The 19,774-nt window shown below is 41.8% G+C and overlaps 1 protein-coding gene across 1 annotated transcript in view; it reads left to right on the plus strand.

Moving 5' to 3' along the window:
- Positions 1-19,774, plus strand: part of LOC131125658 (ephrin type-A receptor 4-like) — a 32,294-nt gene that overhangs the window by 4,213 nt on the left and 8,307 nt on the right. The window contains exons 3-7 of the mRNA XM_058067402.2: positions 1,060-1,257; positions 1,486-1,596; positions 2,909-3,263; positions 15,276-15,431; positions 16,384-16,890. Coding sequence (XP_057923385.2) covers positions 1,060-1,257; positions 1,486-1,596; positions 2,909-3,263; positions 15,276-15,431; positions 16,384-16,890 — 1,327 coding nt within the window. The remainder of the gene's footprint in view (positions 1-1,059; positions 1,258-1,485; positions 1,597-2,908; positions 3,264-15,275; positions 15,432-16,383; positions 16,891-19,774) is intronic.

A 19,774-nucleotide genomic window follows, 5' to 3' on the forward strand; every position in this document is an offset into this window, starting at 1 on the left:
GACCTATGTTCACCAATATAGAAAATATAACTACTTTCCAGATGGCACTGTTGTGGACTGTTTTGTAAAATGATTTAGCTGTTAGAGGCCGGCATCTGAAACTCAACAAAAGACAATTTCATGCTCACAAGGTTTATTTTTAAACACATTTCATTGTTTTCCTCTTGGGTTTCCTTCCTCCTGGCAGCATCATTTCAAAGCATCTCAACTTGGCAGCAGATGCTTTGGACAAAATAAAGTGATTAATCATAATGTCTGTAGTTTCGGACATACTTTTGCCACTTTTTTCACTTTAATATGTACTAAAATCTGAGATACATTAGTTCATATAAACACGATTATTTGCCAACAGTGGACAGTAAAATCCCATGGCGTGGCAACTCAAATTATCTGAGTCGTGTATCTCGAAAAATATCTTGTTAGTCAAAGAGAAATTTTTGTGACCTTGATAATATATGTTCATTCATGTTATGTGTTTATTAAAATTAAAATACCGTATTTTCTGGACTATAAGTTGCTCCAGAGTATAATTCGCACAAGGCCAAAAATACATAATGCATAAAAATATTTAATATTGATTTTGTTGATTATCATTATTTTTAGACATTTTAATTATTATACTTTTTAAACAAATGTTTTATACTGTATAATTTTCTTATATTTTAAGATCTTGATAAGATTTAGTTTCACCAATACTGCACTGGTAATTTTTTAAATAGCAATGGTACTACTTGTAGTAGTAGTAGTAGTAGTAGTAGTAGTAGTAGTAGTGAAGAATGAAGTAAATTAATTTATTTAGATAACAAGTGGCGATGCGTGTGGATTGTAATTGAATGTGAGACCACTTCACTTAATAGAACTTGTCAAAGTTCAAGAACTCGACTGCATACGGTTTTGCTGCTACTGGAGCCTTAATTTCCCCAAAGGCACATGCCAAAGGGGTCAATAAAGTTGTATTTAATGCAATCTAATCTAACTTTAGAGGCATATTTCCCTGTATCCATACGCGGTGTGTGGTTCTGCAGAGTTTGTGATAAATGTGTGAATGTTCATTGGCAGTGGGAGGAGGTGAGCATCATGGACGAGAAGAACATCCCCATCAGGACATACCAGGTGTGTAACGTCTTAGAACCCAATCAAAACAACTGGCTGAGGACGGACTGGATCCCCAGATCTGGTGCTCAGCGTGTCTACGTGGAGGTCAAGTTCACCCTGAGAGACTGCAACAGCCTGCCTGGAGTGACTGGCACTTGTAAGGTATGGATGAAGACTGAAGAACTCTAATTGTATGGTTTGAGTGGCACCTTTAAATAAAATCGACAAGGCATTAGATGAAAAGATATACGGGATTTCTTTGCTGCTGATGTATATTTATGATATTTTACTACCTCGGTGTGCCTCATTATCATATAAAGAGGCAAGATGAGCACTGACAGAGATAAATAGAACTCTCTCTCTCTTTCTTAAATCCCTTTTGTCTCGCAGGAGACATTCAATCTGTACTACCACGAGTCCAACGAAGACAAGGAGAACTTCATCAAAGAGAGCAGCTTCATTAAGGTGGACACGGTGGCGGCCGACGAGAGCTTCACTCAGGTAACGAGCGAGTTCTTCATTTCCCGCCTACGCTCACTTTAAATTGCTCTTATCTCAGAGAAAACCCTCCTGCGGCACTTAGCTGTAATGTTTTTATTTGTGGTACAAGCATTTTTATCTCAGATGGAACATGTAGGAATATTTCTAGGTCTTTGCTAATTACCTCCGCCAGTGGCGTTTTGTTTTTGTTTTATATCTATGGTTGGTAGGATTACACAGTAATTGTGGAATGATTTCCATAGATTCTGTACAGGGGTGGGGCATGGGTCCAGAAAATTGCAACATATTTTTATGCAGATTTAGGACCTTTTTTTCACCTTTTTACCTAGTAGAAGGATTGATTAGAGGCACAGCAGCTTTATAAAATAAAGAAAAATGCCTTTGTCAAATCGGCTAACCTAACTTAACTTACATCAGGGGCAAAGGAAAATCATTTTTGATGGTAAAAGGCCCCACTGTGAGGAGGCTGTATCAAAAAACACTTTCCACCGAACTGTATAGAGGGGTGGCACATGGATCAAGGAACCTATTACATTTTGTCCAGGAATGCAAATGTCCCGTTATGTTTACCCAGTTATTTTTAGAGGTGAGTTGGGGGGGATTTGCTCTATGGATGCAAGGGCGGGGTGGCCCATATCTGCATTCTAGGCCTCCCCCAGGGGGTGTCTAACCTGGCCTTAGGTCTTAGCCTTGAGTTGTGGGGTGCAAGCTATCTGTGAACTCACAGCAAGCTTGTCAAACCATTGGAAATCGCAGGGGTCATTATAACAGAATAACAATACAACTGTCTGACTCATAGTAACAAACACAAAATTCATCACACAGCGACTTCACACTTAAAATGTATACCAACTCGACATTATCATTTCCCATTTTCAACTTGTTTTCGTACATGTTTGTGTATTTATTAGGTATACATGTTGAATGTTAAGTTGCTGTGTGATGAGTTTTGTGTTCTGTGTTAGATGGCACCTTGAGTGAGACTGTTATACTAAGTAATGACCCCCTGCAATTTGGCTTGACAAGCCATTGTGAGTTTTTTTTTCCTAGCTCATCATTGACTCCTGTGAAATAAAGGGCTGCATGATCCTCACAGAGGCTGCACAGTGTGTGAGTGGTTAGCACGCAGACCGCACAGCTACACATCTCTGTGGAGTTTGCATATTTTCCTCCCACATTCCAAAACCACGCTAGGTTAATTGGTGACTCCAAATTGTCCATAGGTATGAATGTGAGTGTGAATGGTTGTTTGTCTCTATATGCCCTGTTGTCCAAGTTGTTGTGGTTGAACATCCTTACTTTGTCAATTCAGGTGGATGTTGGAGACCGCATCATGAAACTGAACACTGAGGTGCGGGACGTAAAAGTGACCAACAGAAAGGGCTTCTACTTGGCGTTCCAGGATGTGGGCGCCTGCATCGCCTTGGTGTCTGTTCGAGTTTTCTACAAAACCTGCCCCCTGACAATACGAAACCTGGCAACCTTTCCAGACACAGTGACAGGAGCTGACACTTCATCCCTAGTGGAGGTCAGGGGGTCCTGTGTCGACCAATCAGAGGAAAGAGAAGAACCTAAAATGTACTGCGGTGCTGATGGAGAGTGGCTGGTTCCTATTGGCGGATGCCTTTGTAACCCGGGATACGAAGTAAAGGGCAGTGCTTGCAAAGGTAAGTGGCTTGTTTGTTTTTATGGTTATGGTCTGAGTCATTCTAGAGGCAGGAGGCAAATAAGGCGCATTAATTCAGCTGTTCTTTTCACACTTTCATTACCCAGTAAACTGACAAGTCTACATTTCAATGAATCACAAATGACAGCAATGATTATTACTCCACTGTTTACAAGTTGATCATAAAACATATTTGACATAATTACTGTAAACAGCCAGCTGGGCACTCACTTTGACACATTTTAACTTCTACATGTTAATAACGATATACAGTACATGCTGTCTATATTACTGTGCATGTTTAACACATTTCCCAACACATTTCTCCCACTCTTTTTCTTTCTTTCTCCCAGTTTAAACCAAGTATTTTATGTGTATTACGCAAGCATAGCAACACATCGTTGTCATCCCCTTCAACAAATGAATTATTTAATTGCTGTTGCACTGCTTTTACATAGTTTCAACCATTTTCCAGCTGTAGTATCATGTTTACTACACAAAGTCTACTTTGTGTGCTGCACGTTTACTGCAAGTCTTATCTCATCTCCTACAAAAGGAAATAGAATCAAATTAATTTGAATTCAGTGCAACGCTTTTTCATGGTTGAAAGAAATGGGCTGATAAAAACAACTGTTCTCCGGCTGTAACTGTATATTTACTGAACAAACATTGCGCTAAAAGCTTTTCTCTTCCCTAAAATATTAGTATCTTTCAATGATGGGTTGTCCAATGAGGCGAGGTGAGCCTCTACTCAGAGAATCGGCTCTCCTACGCTTAAGTAAACTTTTTTCTGGATTTTTGTGATCATATTTTTGTAGCAATTCTGTGATGAGCACAGTTTAAAAACATACAAATCAATAAAATTAGCCCTTAAATATAACATTGTATGTAATATAGTATATATCTTGTCCTTAACATATTCAAATCAGAACACATTCTTGTATGTGGACTTTGCTGTGCTGTTTTTTTTCAATGGGTAGTGTATAATAATAATCAATACTTTGTTGTAAACCTGTTATGTTGATTCACAGTAGCCCACAGTTCAACTAGGCGATCTATATTAGCTAATTGACTATATTGCTGTGCCAGAACACCACTTTATTTCTAGAAATATTTGTTTCCAACAGATAAAGGTGTGTGTTTTTGTAGTCTCGTGTTAATGACGGGAGCCTTGTGGTTGTAACTTTAATACTTAAATATGGCTGATGTAGACTTTTCTCCCCTCTTTTATATGTTATTTTTCCCATCTTATTTGTTGCAACAGAACAGGTGTCGTAATCTTGTTGGTATATTTATTTGTTGAATGCAGTGGAACCTTGGCTAGCGTCATTAATTTGTTACAGAAAGTCCGAGTCGTACCGAATTAATTAAATTTGTCATTCATATGTATTCAAGATGGCCACACAGCTAGGAGACCCGAGTTCGATTCCACCTTTGGCCATCTTTGTGTGGAGTTTGCAACATGTTAGTAATTGTCCATAGGTATGAATGTGAGTGTGAATGGTTGTTTGTCTATATGTGCCCTGTGATTGGCTGGCGACCAGTCCAGGGTGTACCCTGCGTCTCGCCCAAAGACAGCTGGGATAGGCTCCAGCATACCTGCGATCCTGGGGAGGATAAGCGGTAGAAAATGAATGAATGTATTCAAGATTGCCTTATGCATGTACAACTCTAAGTATAGTGTTTTTAGAGTCAGCCGCTGATGACATCATAGACAGACAACGTAGCTAGAGTGCATGCAAACCAAGACGCAGATGTTAACCAAGGTTCCACTGTAATTGGGCACCTATACAGTTGGAGCATTTAGATGACACAATAGAAGCAAATGACAAATCTATGGTTTCAGTTGTTTTTTTCCTATTTTTCCCATTTTCATGAACATTTTCAAGTTTGAAAAATATTTTAACTTTGGCTGTAGTTAAAATTTTGCTCATTCTCAATCAAACTCCAGAATGTTCAGACTCAGCATCACTGAACGAGAGATCACAAGTTCAGCAGCCGCTTTTCTCTGCGTTATACGGCTTTTTTTTCTGAAATGTTGTCCTTTTATGATGTCTTTTATCTTGTAGTAACTTTTCCCGAAATCCTAGTTGCTAGTTCTAATTTGTGCCTGGAGAAAGAATAGCTCTAAATACTGAATTCCCTGCACAGTCCGAGTTGTTAGGTTTCATTGTGTCCGGCCATCTGGACAAAAACCGTCACATACAAGTGTGCTCCGAACTTTACAGTAGCAAATATGCAAGCTGTTCACACCTCACCAGCATAAATGAGGCGTGGATGACGTGGAAGGGACTGGCATGGTGACGCCGACTTAAATGCATGTGTTTGTGTTCGTCGGACGAAATATGTCTTATGTGGAGACATTTATACAACTTGGTGTCCCTCCCCTTACTATTGGCACACAGATGGACGCAGACCAATGGAGGGCTATGGGGGAGCTCCCTCTATTTTATTTATGGAGCCTATCCCAGAAGGCTAATTGTATAACAAACAGAGCCATAATTTATAGTTTAAAAGAAGAGAGAAAGAGTGAGAGCAAAACAAGGACATAAAGGGAGAATTGCAGTTGGTGCCAGTTGGCAATGCATGGAGTGGAGACTGCTTTTTTTTCTCTCCTCACAATAAGATGAGAAGTAGCCAAATTTGTGTGTGTGACAAATGTTCTTTAAGACCTTCACCCCGCTTGTTTCCTCTCAAAGGAGGGAAGAGGTTTGCAGGGTGGAGCTTGAGGTCTGAAAGATGTTTCTCCTCAACGAGATTTAGAGGAGACCCTTGACTCTGTTGAACCTGGAGCAGATGTGAAGTGCCATCTATCTGACGGCCGCGCTCGTCTCTCTTCCTGCCTTTTTCTCCTCACGCCGCCTGTCAACTTGCTGGCCGGCCTCAGCTCGCCTCGCTGGAAATCCATCAAAGTGCGTGTGAATAGCAAATGGCGCCGCAGTGAAGCCTATGACCTCGCAGTGCCTGACGGGCGCCTTTCTCCCATTTTAAGTTTGAAATGATGCGGAGAGGGAATAAGGGGAGGAGAGCAGAGGGAGGGGCGGGAGCTTGGAGAAGACGTTTAGACATTCTCTCTTCCCACCCGTCGTCAAGGTCAAAAGGTTTCTGGATTTGCTCCACTCACGCGCCTGCACTTTGTCAGAGTAAGAGACAGGCTGAAAGACACCTGCTACTTGAAGTGTACTTCTAGCACAGCGTGTTGTGTGACACTGATCCACCACTTCTTTTACAAGCTGCTGTACGAGCTTTCTCAAAGCACACGGAGTTGGAGTGGTTTGTTTTGTAGTTACCCAACTCGGCAACACAACACTTTTTAACTGAAAATGGATAAAAACAGTTTTGTTTTGGCTCTTCTGAACACCATACAATTCTGGGTGGCAGAAAGTGGAGGTAAACACTGAAAAAAACTTTCACATAGAGGTCAAAGGTCAAAGTTAACAGTGGATAAAGTGGTTATTCCTGTGCCTTTCATACGGAACTCAGCAAAGGCAGAATATTCCCCAAATGCAGGCTATGTTACTACCAACTCAGGTGGAATATTGGCGATCCGCTTTGTGTGACTCAGTCTCCATTTTACACACTTCTATGGGAAGTCTCTGATTACATTCCATCAAACGCTTGGGGGCGATTGTGGTCATTTCTGTTTGTGGATAGAGGTAGAGAATGATACATGCCAATAGCAGTCACCAAAGATTTCAGAGCGCAATGCGCAGGTTCCGCCTACTCACCCGAAAGTACATGAAACAGAGTATACTGTACAATGGAGCAGAACGACCACCATTTTGGTAAGCAAGCGGGCTTAAATATACTGTATTCAAGTTATGCATAGTGCATACACTTTGATGAAATGACCGAATATACAGTTAATCCATGTGATTAGTATCGGCAGTGATCAGCCGATCTCACTCCCTTGTATGATCAGTACCGGTAGCATAAAACCCAGAATGGACTTTTTGTAAGATTGCACACTTTTAAGAACCACAATCAAAAATTAATAACTAGATTGTTGCTGTGTAAATACAGTAAAACCTCAACTTATAATAAATTCATAATACGAATAGAAAAGAGGCTTTGAATATTTCTGTCCCATTTCACAGAAATACAATAAAAATACAAAAACAGAAATCATTAAAAATACCACTCCAACAGTGCAGCGGTCCTCCTAGAATTCATTTGGTAGTATCACATGCAGGTTTTGTTGTTTGTTGTTCCCTCCCATTGGCTATCTCGGTTAGCTCCCAGAATCCTCAATGAGCTGATGAGTGTTGCTCTGGAATAGCGTACCAAAAGCTCTCATTCATTGTCTAGAGTTTTTGTGCTGTGAGTTTCGAGGGAAAATAACCAGGGGTCCTAAAAAAGTGAAGACAATTTTTAATCTTAGGTAACTTAAAGTAGAAATTTTAAGTTATGTAAACTTATGTATGATTACTGCCATCTGTCAAAACTCTGCTCCTCCTCCGCTAACAAGTTCAATAAATGTATTAATCTTGTATATCCAGGTATTACTCTATAGCTTCCATGCCAGTATGTCACAGTATCACAGGATTTGCCAAGCACATATTACACATATTGCATTGATACACAGTAGACGCGTATTACTATATGGAACCTGTTGTCACATTTATTTTGTAGTAAATAATTTACTGTTATCAGCTTTGGGATTGTAATGCTTCAGTGACAAAATATTATTCATTCATTCATTCATTTTCTACCGCTTATCCTCATGAGGGTCGCGGGGGTGCTGGAGCCTATCCCTGCTGTCTTTGGGTGAGAGGCGGGGTACACCCTGGTCTGATCGCCGGCCAATCACAGGGCACATATAGACAAACAACCATTCACACTCCATACCTATGGACAATTTGGAGTCGCCAATTAACCTAGCATGTTTTTGGAATGTGGGAGGAAACCGGAGTACCCGGAGAAAACCCACACATGCACAGGGAGAACATGCAAACTCCACACAGAGATGTCCGAGGGTGGAGTTGAACTCGGGTCTCCTAGCTGTGAGGCCTGCGCGCTAACCACTCGGTCAATGTACAGCCGTGACAAAATATATGACATTAAAAATATAACATTTTTAGCACTACACCATGTGTTGTGGCAGGACTCACTATTACATATACTGGGGGTATTGTGCCTGTTTAAGCAGGTGATGGAGGCCAATTATGAGCATGGTAAAAAGTTTACATTATGCAACATTATGGACAATCAAGTAGAAAAACATTTGCAACAGTATCTAGTATAACACATTTGCAGGATGTTTACCCTGAGAAAAATGCTGATACATAAACAAATCCTTTGTTGCTGTCATGCAATTCGAAGCTAATAACTTCACCACTGAAGCTTTGTGTTTATCACTCATGCGTATAATACCATTTTTTAAAGCATTAGATGTATTTTCAGCTAGATTTTACAGCATTCAGTACACTCTGTAGTACAATCGCCAAGGTTGGATTCTCCGGATTTATGCTTATGGGATGCTAATGCAACAAGCAATTCCAAACCTCCTATTCCCAGCCTTGATTCCTGAAACAAGAGGAGCCCCAACCAATGTGGTGAAATGCTAAACGCTCATTTTCACTGTTGACACAGGTGACGTGCATAGGGGAGGTAGAAGAAGAGGAGCTGTGGAAAGGAAGAAGGGATTAGATGTTGAATGGAGAGATATGGGGATTGAAAAAGGGCCAGTGACAGCAGAAGGCAGAGCTGCCCCTCCCCCGCCAAAGGGGGCATCCGGGGTCGTCATCGGGTGCAAAGGGGGCGAGTTGAGAAACACAAGAGTGCAGGAACTCCCCCTCTTTTCTATACCCCTGGTTAAGACCGAGGTCACGACTGAGCCCGATGAAGACGTCAAACGTTCTTGACTGACAGCAGCACACACACTCCCATACAAACAGAGCGCAGGGTCACGACCAAGCTAGATGAAGTCGTCAAAAGTTTGACAGCTGCGATCCGTCTGGAATGATCGGAAACGAAGGCGGAGAGACGCGAGGCGAGCGCAGGAGAAACAACAGAGAGAATTGGAAATGGGAATGGCTGAAGTGTGAAAGCGGAGCCCACCGCTTTTTGTCTCACTCTTGTGTGTGTTCCCCTCCACCTCCTCGCTTTTGGCTTTCTGATGCTGCCCGGGGCCGCTCACTGCCTGGGAGGCTTGGAATGCTTCTTTGTGTACAGTCTGCATTCCCAATCCTCGGCATCGGGACAGATTTCATGCTTGCGCTTCTTTCCAGCGCACCTGCAGTGTCTCATTGACAGCAGAAAGCATTTGGACAAGCACAGAGAAAAGGGAGTGAGACGACAGAATGACAGGAGCCTGTTTTTACACAGAGATCTCGCAAAATAGCAGCATCAGACATCTCACAGAAGATCAGGCCATAAGCTGCCTTTGCCTTTTACATGGAACTTTGCAAATATTTCACACAGCAAGTCAGCATCATGATGTGCTTGTCATACTTACAGAGATCCCACAAAATTGATGCATCAGAGACATATCAGACGATTACACGGAACCAAGTGTTCAAACAAGGGCACAGAATTTTGCTGTTAGATCATTTGAGGTCGACTGATGTACGTGACAGCATATGGTGCCACTTATACAGTACTTCACAGACAGAGAGGTTTCATCACAACGGGGTGGCAGAATAGAAGTTAGTCTATTGTGTCGGCGTTGATGACATATATAGCAGGGACACAGGAAAAGGTCCGCTTTAGCACACTTTTAATTATTGCATTGTGTTATGGCCTCAAGATGGTGTTGGATTACTGATTTGCTGTCTGTGTGCACACAATCTGGATGACTGCCCACTGATACTTGCATAAGTGTGGTATGAGAACAGTGTGTAAGTTGGTGTGTACATACAGTATGTCACGTGCCAAAGCAGTAAGGAGAAACTGGGATGGCACCGGTGATTGTTAATAGCAAGCCAGATGGGGGTAATTGCTTGGATTCTTCCATAACAATCAATGTGTGTGTGTCCACTCGGGTGTGTGTGTCCTATTGTGTCACTATCCCAGGTTAATGTGGAGGAGTGTTGCCAGTCCTTCTATAGCTCTCTGGCATCGCAAACAAGCTGCACTCGCTCCATCCTCTCATTATCCCTTTTCCCTTTCCCAACTCCCTGATCCATGGTCATGGGGAGGTGGAGGGTGATCTTTTTGTGACGGGTGAGAGGGAGGTATTTTTGTGGTGGGTGGGTCATTGTTGTAGGGCTTGCTTTCACATGCTAATGTTGGCACTGTGGGCATTGGGCAACACACACATTTTTCTTTAAACTAGCAGTTTACTGTGTTTAAATTTAGAAAACTCCCACATGCTGGGAAAGCATTCCTCAGGCTTTAACATAAGATATGAGTTAGATTTATCACCAATCTGTGGAAGACAGGCTCATTTTTTTATTTAAATGAAAGCACAAAGTAGAGAAATGATAACAATCATGTCCTTCCTCGGGCATTCTGTAGGTTTTAATTAACAGGGCATGACCCCTGTGATTAACAGTGTCCCTCCCTCTAAAGTGAGGGTCTATCAATCTGTCTGTCCATCCATCCATCAATATGTCCCTCCCTCCGTCCCTCCATGCATCCATCCATCCATCCATCACACAGACAGGTGTCAGACACAGCAGCGTGGGGTACTTCCTACACCAAAACCCTCTGCTGGGTGGGAACAAGGCTTTGTTGACAGATAACATGGGTTCAAGGAGAAAACACGCAGACACACACATACACACACATATACACACATCCATGCATACAATGTGCAGATGAGGCTTTTAGTCGAATTTGTAACAAGCTGCATTTGCACTTTAGCAGGAAGAATGCATATGCAAATGTGAACAATGCTGATAGTAATCAAAGGGCACCTTCTCCTGTATGTCTTCATCTCTCCAAGCTCCCCCCATCCCTGTCGTTCTCACCTTTTTTTTAATCTGGGAAATCTTTGCTTTATTCCAAATTTTATCATAACCAGAATGAACGGAAGCCTTTACTGCGTTCCTCAATTTGTCTAAAGCACCCAACAATGGCTTGGGTTACATGAAAATACATTTAAAAATATAGTATTTAAAAAGAAGGGAAAAAAGAAGACTATACTAGCGGTCTCTTTCTGTCGTGGTTGGTTCTGTTACAGTGTTAGGTACACTCATGAAAACTATAAATGCATGGTAGTACACCACAATGTATCCCAATGGGACCCAATTACTTATGATACAATACTGCATATCCTTGCTCAATGCTTACTTCAATGGTGTTTCTCACCCTCTTTATCAAGTTTCTAAAACTTGCAACTTTTGTATTTAATTTAAATAAGACCAGATTGAGATTATATTCAGAAATATGCACTGCCCTTGAAGGCCTCACCAGCATACGGCGCACTGTGCTTATTAGAGAAAGGAAGGACATGGGTACAGACAGGTACATCCCATCTCACCGTCCATTCATCATAGAGGTTGAGTCACGAAAACCAGTTCAATAGGTTTTTGTTCGATAGCTGTGGTTTGCCGATAGCTGATAGTTTGGGGAAAACATGTTTCTGTTTTAACATGACTGCTCAAGTACGTATAGCACAAAGTGTAAAGGCATGTTGGCAGAGTTTGGTATGGGAAAACCTGAGAACCCTGACCATAGCCCTATCCAACCTGTATGATGTATGTTCCTAAGGTTCTATAACCCCAGTGTCAAGGGTCCAAAAGTAGTACTTTTGACTATATCACCAAGTTAAAAGTAGAGGTGTCACAAGATGTATGATATGTCTCTTTTAGGAGAAATGCAGTACTAATAAAGCTAACTAAAAAAGCTGAACTATGGCATCGTTACTGTGAATGATAATACACATAATATTGAAGTGGCAGGAAATGGCAGGATTGGAACCACACATTAATTAAGTGATTTGTGTACACTGTAAACCTTGCAATCCAACTTGCACTCGGTGCAATTATGGGAACTGTAGTTCTTTAAATAAAACTTTTCTACTGCAATAGATTTTGCATGTGTCTTTACATAACTACACATCAGCATAAATGACTATCGTCTGGCCATGTGACACCCCTAGTTACAAGCCATTGTGATCACCATATATCAGTTTAGTATGCAGGTTGTACAGCAGCTCTCAGTAGCAAAGGGTTCACATTGGGTTAACGACGTCCACATGAGCTCTTATTCCAGGTCAAGCCCCCTCCCTGCTCCCCCCTCCCCTGAAACACTTTGAAAGTGCTGCTAACGCCACAACAAAAGCCGCCAGACAACAGAGAGAATGTAGACATGAGAGGCTGCCGAAAGAAGTTTACGGATCCAAATGCTTTCTTTTCTTTCCCTTCTTCCCTCATTCTGACCTCAGTGCTGGAGAAGAGGATATGTGATTGGGTGGCACAGAGACAAAGGCACCGTGCTGTGGGCTACCCCCACTGTAATCAAACCTCAAATCCTTTACAGCGCAGATTCGTTCCTCATTTCCTTTCTCTCATTACTTGTCTTGTATTCTGCATTCTGCTGATTTGCAATCGGCTTGTTTAAATCTGGAGGTGATTCCGTCGTTGTTTGGTGTACGGACAGAGCAGCGATACGTTTAGATCCACTCAGCGATACAAGGCGGAATAAGTGGAGGACGTAGAGGAAGCGTGCAGGAAGTGAATGAGGAGCTCGTGAAAAGTCTGAAGGGGAGGGCGAGTGAGTGTGTGAAAGGGCAAATCTATGGAGGCTCGCACAGATGGGACAGGATGGTCGGTGTGAGTAGATTACAGAGGAGACTTCCTCCCTCTCATCCACTCATGTGCATGTCATAAAGCACATTGAAACACTCCAACACACACATTCTCCACACATCTCTTCCCACTCCCACCGGGATGTCTCCATGTCTTTTGGAATTGTGAGGGAGTCGAGCACCAGGAGAGATGAATACGGAGTGATGATGAAAAAGAAGGTGAATGATTGCAAGGGAAACAAATGGAGGATTTTCCTTCAGGAATTAAAGAGAGGAAGATTGCCCCTTTGCATCCGTGCTCGCCTATCTCTTTGGCTTCACCCTTGGATGTCAAGTAGAATAATTACGCTCTCATTTATTGCATTGTTGCATTGTCAATGTGCAAACTCCAGTACACAGGAGGGAGACCCTCCTCTCTTTATGCATATCTTCTCTTCTGTAAATGTCACTTACTATGTTCGTGTGGGCTGCCGGCACTGCCTTTGGATTTTAATGCATTTCAATAGTGTTCACTAAAAGCATCTTCAAAATGTCTCTTTTTTTTTTTTAAAGCTTCATCATCCTCTGATGCGGTCCTTTAAATCCAGCAGTGCAATGATGTTTCCCTTGTGTCAGTTATCTTATTGTCTGCCCTTTCTGACTGCTCAATATGGAAGACAAAGGGGACTGTATAAAGGGTTAAGGGTCACTTGACCTGAGTCACTTTTGATTATATTGCCTTCAGGGTGGACTGTCATTGCCCCGGGAGACTGACAACACACCCTAGTGATATATTTAAGATGTCCAGTGGAGCTGTCCTCTAACCAAACCAATGTAACAGAACCAGAACAGGAAGCCCACAGGTTGCTTCTTAATACTACAAAAACACCACAATGATTACCTTTGGGATTATAATGGCTTTTGTAAAATGCTGTTTTTTTCCCCCTTGTCCCTTACATGTGCCTTTTTGACTGTGAAAACCTATAATCAGCTATGTTGGAGTCTAATAATCAAGTGAGGTAGGAGTCAGTTTTGTCCTCCCATCAAGATATTATCTTCTCCATGCTGATTATTGAACTCCAATAGTCAAAGGGACATACATTTCAACCAAAAACGATTTGCATCCAAGCCAAATTTAAAGTGATTTTGTTACATTGAAATTGTATTTTTGATTGACAAGTTGTAGAGGAAGAACAATGTGTTAAAGGGATTGTATACAAATGTTTCCTAGAAAACAAATGAATGAGTGAATGTTTTGGTACCTGTGAGAGAGTGGAAGAGTAGGCTGGGTTGTACATGACATCAGTCAAACACTTGGACGGTAAACAGGCGTATGTATTCGTATATAAAGACATCATGTGAAATGATGCCTACAAGGTGTGTCAGAAAAATTCCAGGACTGGCATCACAAAAGATCTATTTTAAATCCATCCATCTTTTTACAAAATAACAACATTTAAACACGGAAAAATTGAATTTTAATTTCATTTGTGCGTTATTAAGAAAAAAGTTAAAGGTATTTAATTTGGCAAAATTTCTGAAAGAACTGCAATGTTCACACAAACAGGTGGATGGTGTTTTGATATACAGTGGACCAGTGGAGTTAACGTCATTAATCCGTTCCAGAAGGTCCGACTCAAACCATAACAAACTCTAACCAAAGCTAATTTTAATCCCATAGGAATTAATGTAAATCCAATTAATCTGTTCCAGAAAACCAAAAATATTAACACAAAGGACATTTTATAGACATTAATATAATATATAACATAATAACTCCTTTACATTGTTTTGCAAAGATGGAGGGAGAGGATAAAGAAAATGCACACAAAATGAAATATAATGATTTTGAATTGAATATTATTGACATAGTGGAGGCTTCTGCTTACTTATGACCCTAATGAGGACAGGGAGTATAGAAAATGGATGGGTTGAGTTAGTCTTTACTTTTGTGTTTACTAACCCCCACAATCCCCACCACCCAATAACCATTTGCAATATTTTCATTTATTAATATTTTCTCACTTTCACCATGATCAAGTAGGTGGCTTGCGGTCTTCTCTTTCCGCTTGATTTAGCCGGGCCATTGCTGCCTTTCCTTCTGTATTAACAGCTTCACTGATGATCGGTGCTGATTAGCTGCAGGAAAACTGCTGGCACATCAGTGCTGCTCCAGCTTGGGATGGAGAAATGCTCCATATTTATTTGTGGTTAAAACCCACAACAGTACGGTACACTGAGACACGTATTGAACCGATGTGGATGAACTGTGTGTCGCTCAGTACGACCCGTGGCTTTTATTATTATGCTTTGACTAATGTTTATCTGTGTCTTCTGCAGCGTGTATGGCTGGTTTCTACAAGTCCAGGGCCTCTGATGCAGGATGCTCCAAGTGTCCTCCACACAGTTACTCGCTCCGAGAGGGGGCGACGGTGTGTGACTGCCACTCCGGATTTTTCAGAGCTGACAGCGACAGTCCCTCCATGGCTTGCTCCCGTAAGAACGCACGCTGGTACACTTGTCATAATGGGAAAACACGCTGGTGAGGCAATGCCCTTGTGAAAACAGACAACGCATGGTTCTTGCAGAGAAAAGCAAGCAATTGGCATCCCTCCTCCTAACCCCTCACCCACCCCTCCGTCAAAACAAAGGCAGCAGACACGCACTTGTCTAAATGGAGCTCTTGTTTGGTGATTCTGTTACTTATGACTAAACCACCATCCACATCCTGTTAAGGATCTCTGACATGTGAATAAATGTCCTCTTTTTCCTTCTCTGCTTGTTGAAGCCTCTCAGTAAGGTCCTGCGTTGGAGACCTTTGAGACCTCAGTCGTAAAACTTAATTATGCCTATATGGAGCACATGGTTCTCTTGGCTTGGGAAAAATGACAAACACAAAAAAGAAACACCACAGAAAAGAATGTTGGGCCATCAAAAAAGAAACTGAACAATAAACATTTTTGTCTGATGCCATAAACGCGCAGAAGCCTCACCCCCCACGTACAACATTTCAACTCATTAAACCTGTATTTACAGAAAATGTAAATAAAAGTATAAAAGTAAGAAAGTTGAATTACGGTGGCACAATGCTAAAGCTGCTCCTGTCTCGACTAGGGGTGTCTGAGAATAGTCGACTATTCGAGGATTTGTCGGCGAGGCATTTGACTCTCAATGTTGTAGTTGAATTATATGACAATGTCATGTGATCAAGATTGTACCATTCTGACTACATGGGGGTGCCCACGGCTGCTGCTGAGCATGCATTTTTCACATAGAATCTCTTCATTTTTGTTATAAAGAGCCTATTTTTTATAGAAATTCAGCCTCATTTGTGTTAGTAAAGATTTTAAAATCACATGTTTAATAAAGACCTATTAATACGTCGGATGTCGGCGCATACAGTTTTCACTGCATTCCGTTAAATAAGCTTCTCTCTCCTCCTCCTCAGAGCCTCCATCAGCTCCACAGCAGCTGATTTCAGTGGTGAATGAGACCTCTGTCGTTCTGGAGTGGAGCCCCCCTCGCCGGCTGGGAGGTCGAAGTGACATCAGCTACAACCTGGAGTGTCTCGTCTGTCAAACTGGCAATCAGGCTAAGACAAGTAGCAAAGGCGTCTCTTGGAATCACAGCGTCACCCAGCCGGATGCTCAGCACATCGGCCAGGGAATGCAGTCAGACCAAGGGATTGTGGGACCTGAAGTCCAGTCAGGCAGAGGCGTCTATCAGAGAGAATCCACTAGACCAGCTTCAGGCTCTCAGTTGTGCCAAACCTGCAGCTCAGACGTGCTGTTCTCTCCCAGCCAGACCGGCCTGAGGGGCACTCGGGTGGTGGTGAGCGAGCTCAGGGCCCACACTCACTACACCTTTATCGTGCAAGCACGAAACGGAGTCTCCCAGGCTGGTGCTGAAGGGGCCACCCAGAGTGTGTCTGTCTCTGTAACCACTAATCAAGCAGGTAGGACATATGCACTTGTTTCTTCAAGATTGCAATAACAAAGTGTCAATCTATAGAAAGTATGCAGAAGTGGGTCAGATATTGTACTAAATAAAGTTTTACATTTTTTAGGTGTTATTACATTTACAGTGACTTATTCAATTACAATTACAGTTTGATGGGTGGCACGGTGGTTGAGTGGTTAGCGCGCAGACCAGGGTTCAATTCCACCCTCGGCCATCTCTGTGTGGAGTTTGCATGTTCTCCCCGTGCATGAGTGGGTTTTCTCCTGGTACTCCGGTTCCCTCCCACATTCCAAAAACATGCTAGGTTAATTGGTGACTCCAAATTGTCCATAGGTATGAATGTGAGTGTGAATGGTTGTTTGTCTATATGTGCCCTGTGATTGGCTGGCGACCAGTCCAGGGTGTACCCCGCCTCTCACCTATAGACAGCTGGGATAGTCTCCAGCACCCCCGCGACCCAAAATGAATGAATGAAGTACAGTTTGATCTTGGAAATGCTTCAAATATCCTCCTTGAACAATGCAAATTCCGATCTGCACGATTGACCCACCCTGTATAGACTGTAGGTGCTCTTATCTGCATAGGGCCTTTAAAGGGTCGCTGCCATGATCCATCAACTTTGCTTAAATATGTTGTTTGTAAGTATGTTCTACGTTGTTCGATTTTTGAAATCAAACGGTATATCTGCAGAAATGACTTTTTTTGGAGCTGGCTCTCACAGTCAGCATCATTTCCGGAAGTCATGTCGCTATGGCTCAGGTAAACAAACATGGTGATGTACGAGACAGAGGATGTTTACAGTGACTATAGTGATTTGAGAGATGTGTCAATAGTTTTCAAGGAGGAAGAAACATTTGGCGATGAAATAGAGAACTTGTAAAACTTGAACTTAAGCCTGAAGTGTGACTCTGGAGTTGCTTATCCTTCAATTGTTGTTTTAAATCAACTTCTTAATGAGCATAAAGGGGTTTTTATAGCCTCTTTGATTGTACGAATATGTGGTCATATGTCGGGGAAGAATGCTCGCCGCTGTTGCCACCGCCGCCCCAAAGTAAACATATCACTGTCAAAAGATGTTTATATAACATGTGTAATGCTTTGCAGCCTTGTCGCTATTGTGAAATAGTGTTTATAGATATTATGTAAACAAGGCATGACTTACTCTTGTGTCGTTCTTTGTTTTTTTCCTTTATACCAGCAGAATAGCAGTTATACCGCACTTTCAAGCCAAATGCTTCTTGTTATGGTGTTCCTTTGAAGCAGTTGTCAGTGAAATGATCACTGCAAAAAAACAGAACTCGGAGTGGGCGTCCTTCTGTCTCTCGATTTTTGCACTTCGGTCATTGTTGTCTTAAACCTTGGTCTGTTGGAAAAGAAAAACAAACATCCAGCAGCAACACATAGTTTTGGCGTGACTACTATTTTGATGAATAATATACTGAACCAGGTCGATGATCTACCTCAAGAAGTGTTTATTTACTGTGTTTCAGCTGAGACATGGCACCCCGATGACGTCACTTTTGTAAATTAGGCTGAGCTGTGAGTTCATCATGGCTGGTGCCATTAATTCTAAATGTCATTTTTTTATATGTATAAATGGTATAGTATGCAAAACAGTTGATTAATGGAATTAATGGCTAAAGCAAAATTATTTCGGAAAGATTTTGTCTGCTAGAGTATGACTTATCGTCCACATCTTCTGATAAATAAAACTGTTTATTATAATTTTACTGTGAACAAAAGTGCAAACAGTTGCTTTGCATTCTGTGGAAGGGAGCTGCTTTGCTTTACTCGCACTGTTATCGTTGCCATCGTTATTACGCTGTCCTCCTACACTCAACATCTGAATTAATTATAGGGGTCTTCTCAAGCGGATGTCAGAAAGCATTCTGGGAGATGTTCTGTACATCAATGACTTAAATACAAATAGAAAGAGCTTTGTATTCACAATGGTAGAACGCAATAGCGACAGGAAGCTATAAATGTATGTATAAATGACTTCTTCCAGTCACCCAGATTTTATGGCGTGTTTCATTTCAGTTGTGAGGGTGTTGGCTGAGGCTTTGTGGCGTTTCCCACACATGCCCTTCATTACTTTTTTGCATGTCATTACATCTCAACTGGCTTCACTTTGCCGTGGCATTTGAAAAGTGGCACACCTGCTAAGTTTGAGGTGCCCCGGGGAAATAAGTTCTAGCTGGGAGTGCTCCACATGAGCGTATGCCTGGGATGTGTCAAGTCCAACCCGCACCACCATATGGCTGCGTGTCATGTGACCAGCCTCAAAAGAGGACAAACAGTGGAAGGGACGGATGGGTTTAAAAAAAAAAAAATGGAACGATGTTGAACTATAGATTGAGTGAAGTGTTTTGCCTCTATGGAATAGGACTGAATAAGATTGAGGTCAACTCCCAGGAGTTGGGTCAAAGGGAGTGTAGGGAAAGGTTCACCATACATTTAGATACATATTTAGTTGTCATTAACTCACTATTAGGAATGGGCGTTTGTCTCATTTCCTTTTTTTGATCAATTACGGGGCAAAGTGAAGAACAGTAATCCCTCGTTTATTGTAGTTAATTGGTTCCAGGCTCGACCATTCCTTCTTTATAAATGGAATCTTTTTGTAGGCAACCTGTTAAGACCTTCTAAATAACACCCCTACAGTCACCTTTACACTCATATAATATCACCCAATATTGTATATAGAAAATAACCCATCTAAGGCATAAATAATACTCCTGCTTGTGTGTGTATCTTTCGATAAATTTCCCCAGAAGAGCGTAGTGGCGTGTGGACAGGAAGTAACGTCGAGTTTTAGCTTGGTGTGGGTTACGGCCGCATCAGTGGTAGTAGTAGTTCAGGTATATTGTGCCTGTTGT

This window comes from Doryrhamphus excisus, linkage group LG6 (assembly GCF_037039965.1).
Source record: "Doryrhamphus excisus strain RoL-2023G ecotype Guam linkage group LG6, RoL_Dexc_Guam_v1.1, whole genome shotgun sequence".
Lineage (NCBI taxonomy): Eukaryota > Metazoa > Chordata > Actinopteri > Syngnathiformes > Syngnathidae > Doryrhamphus > Doryrhamphus excisus.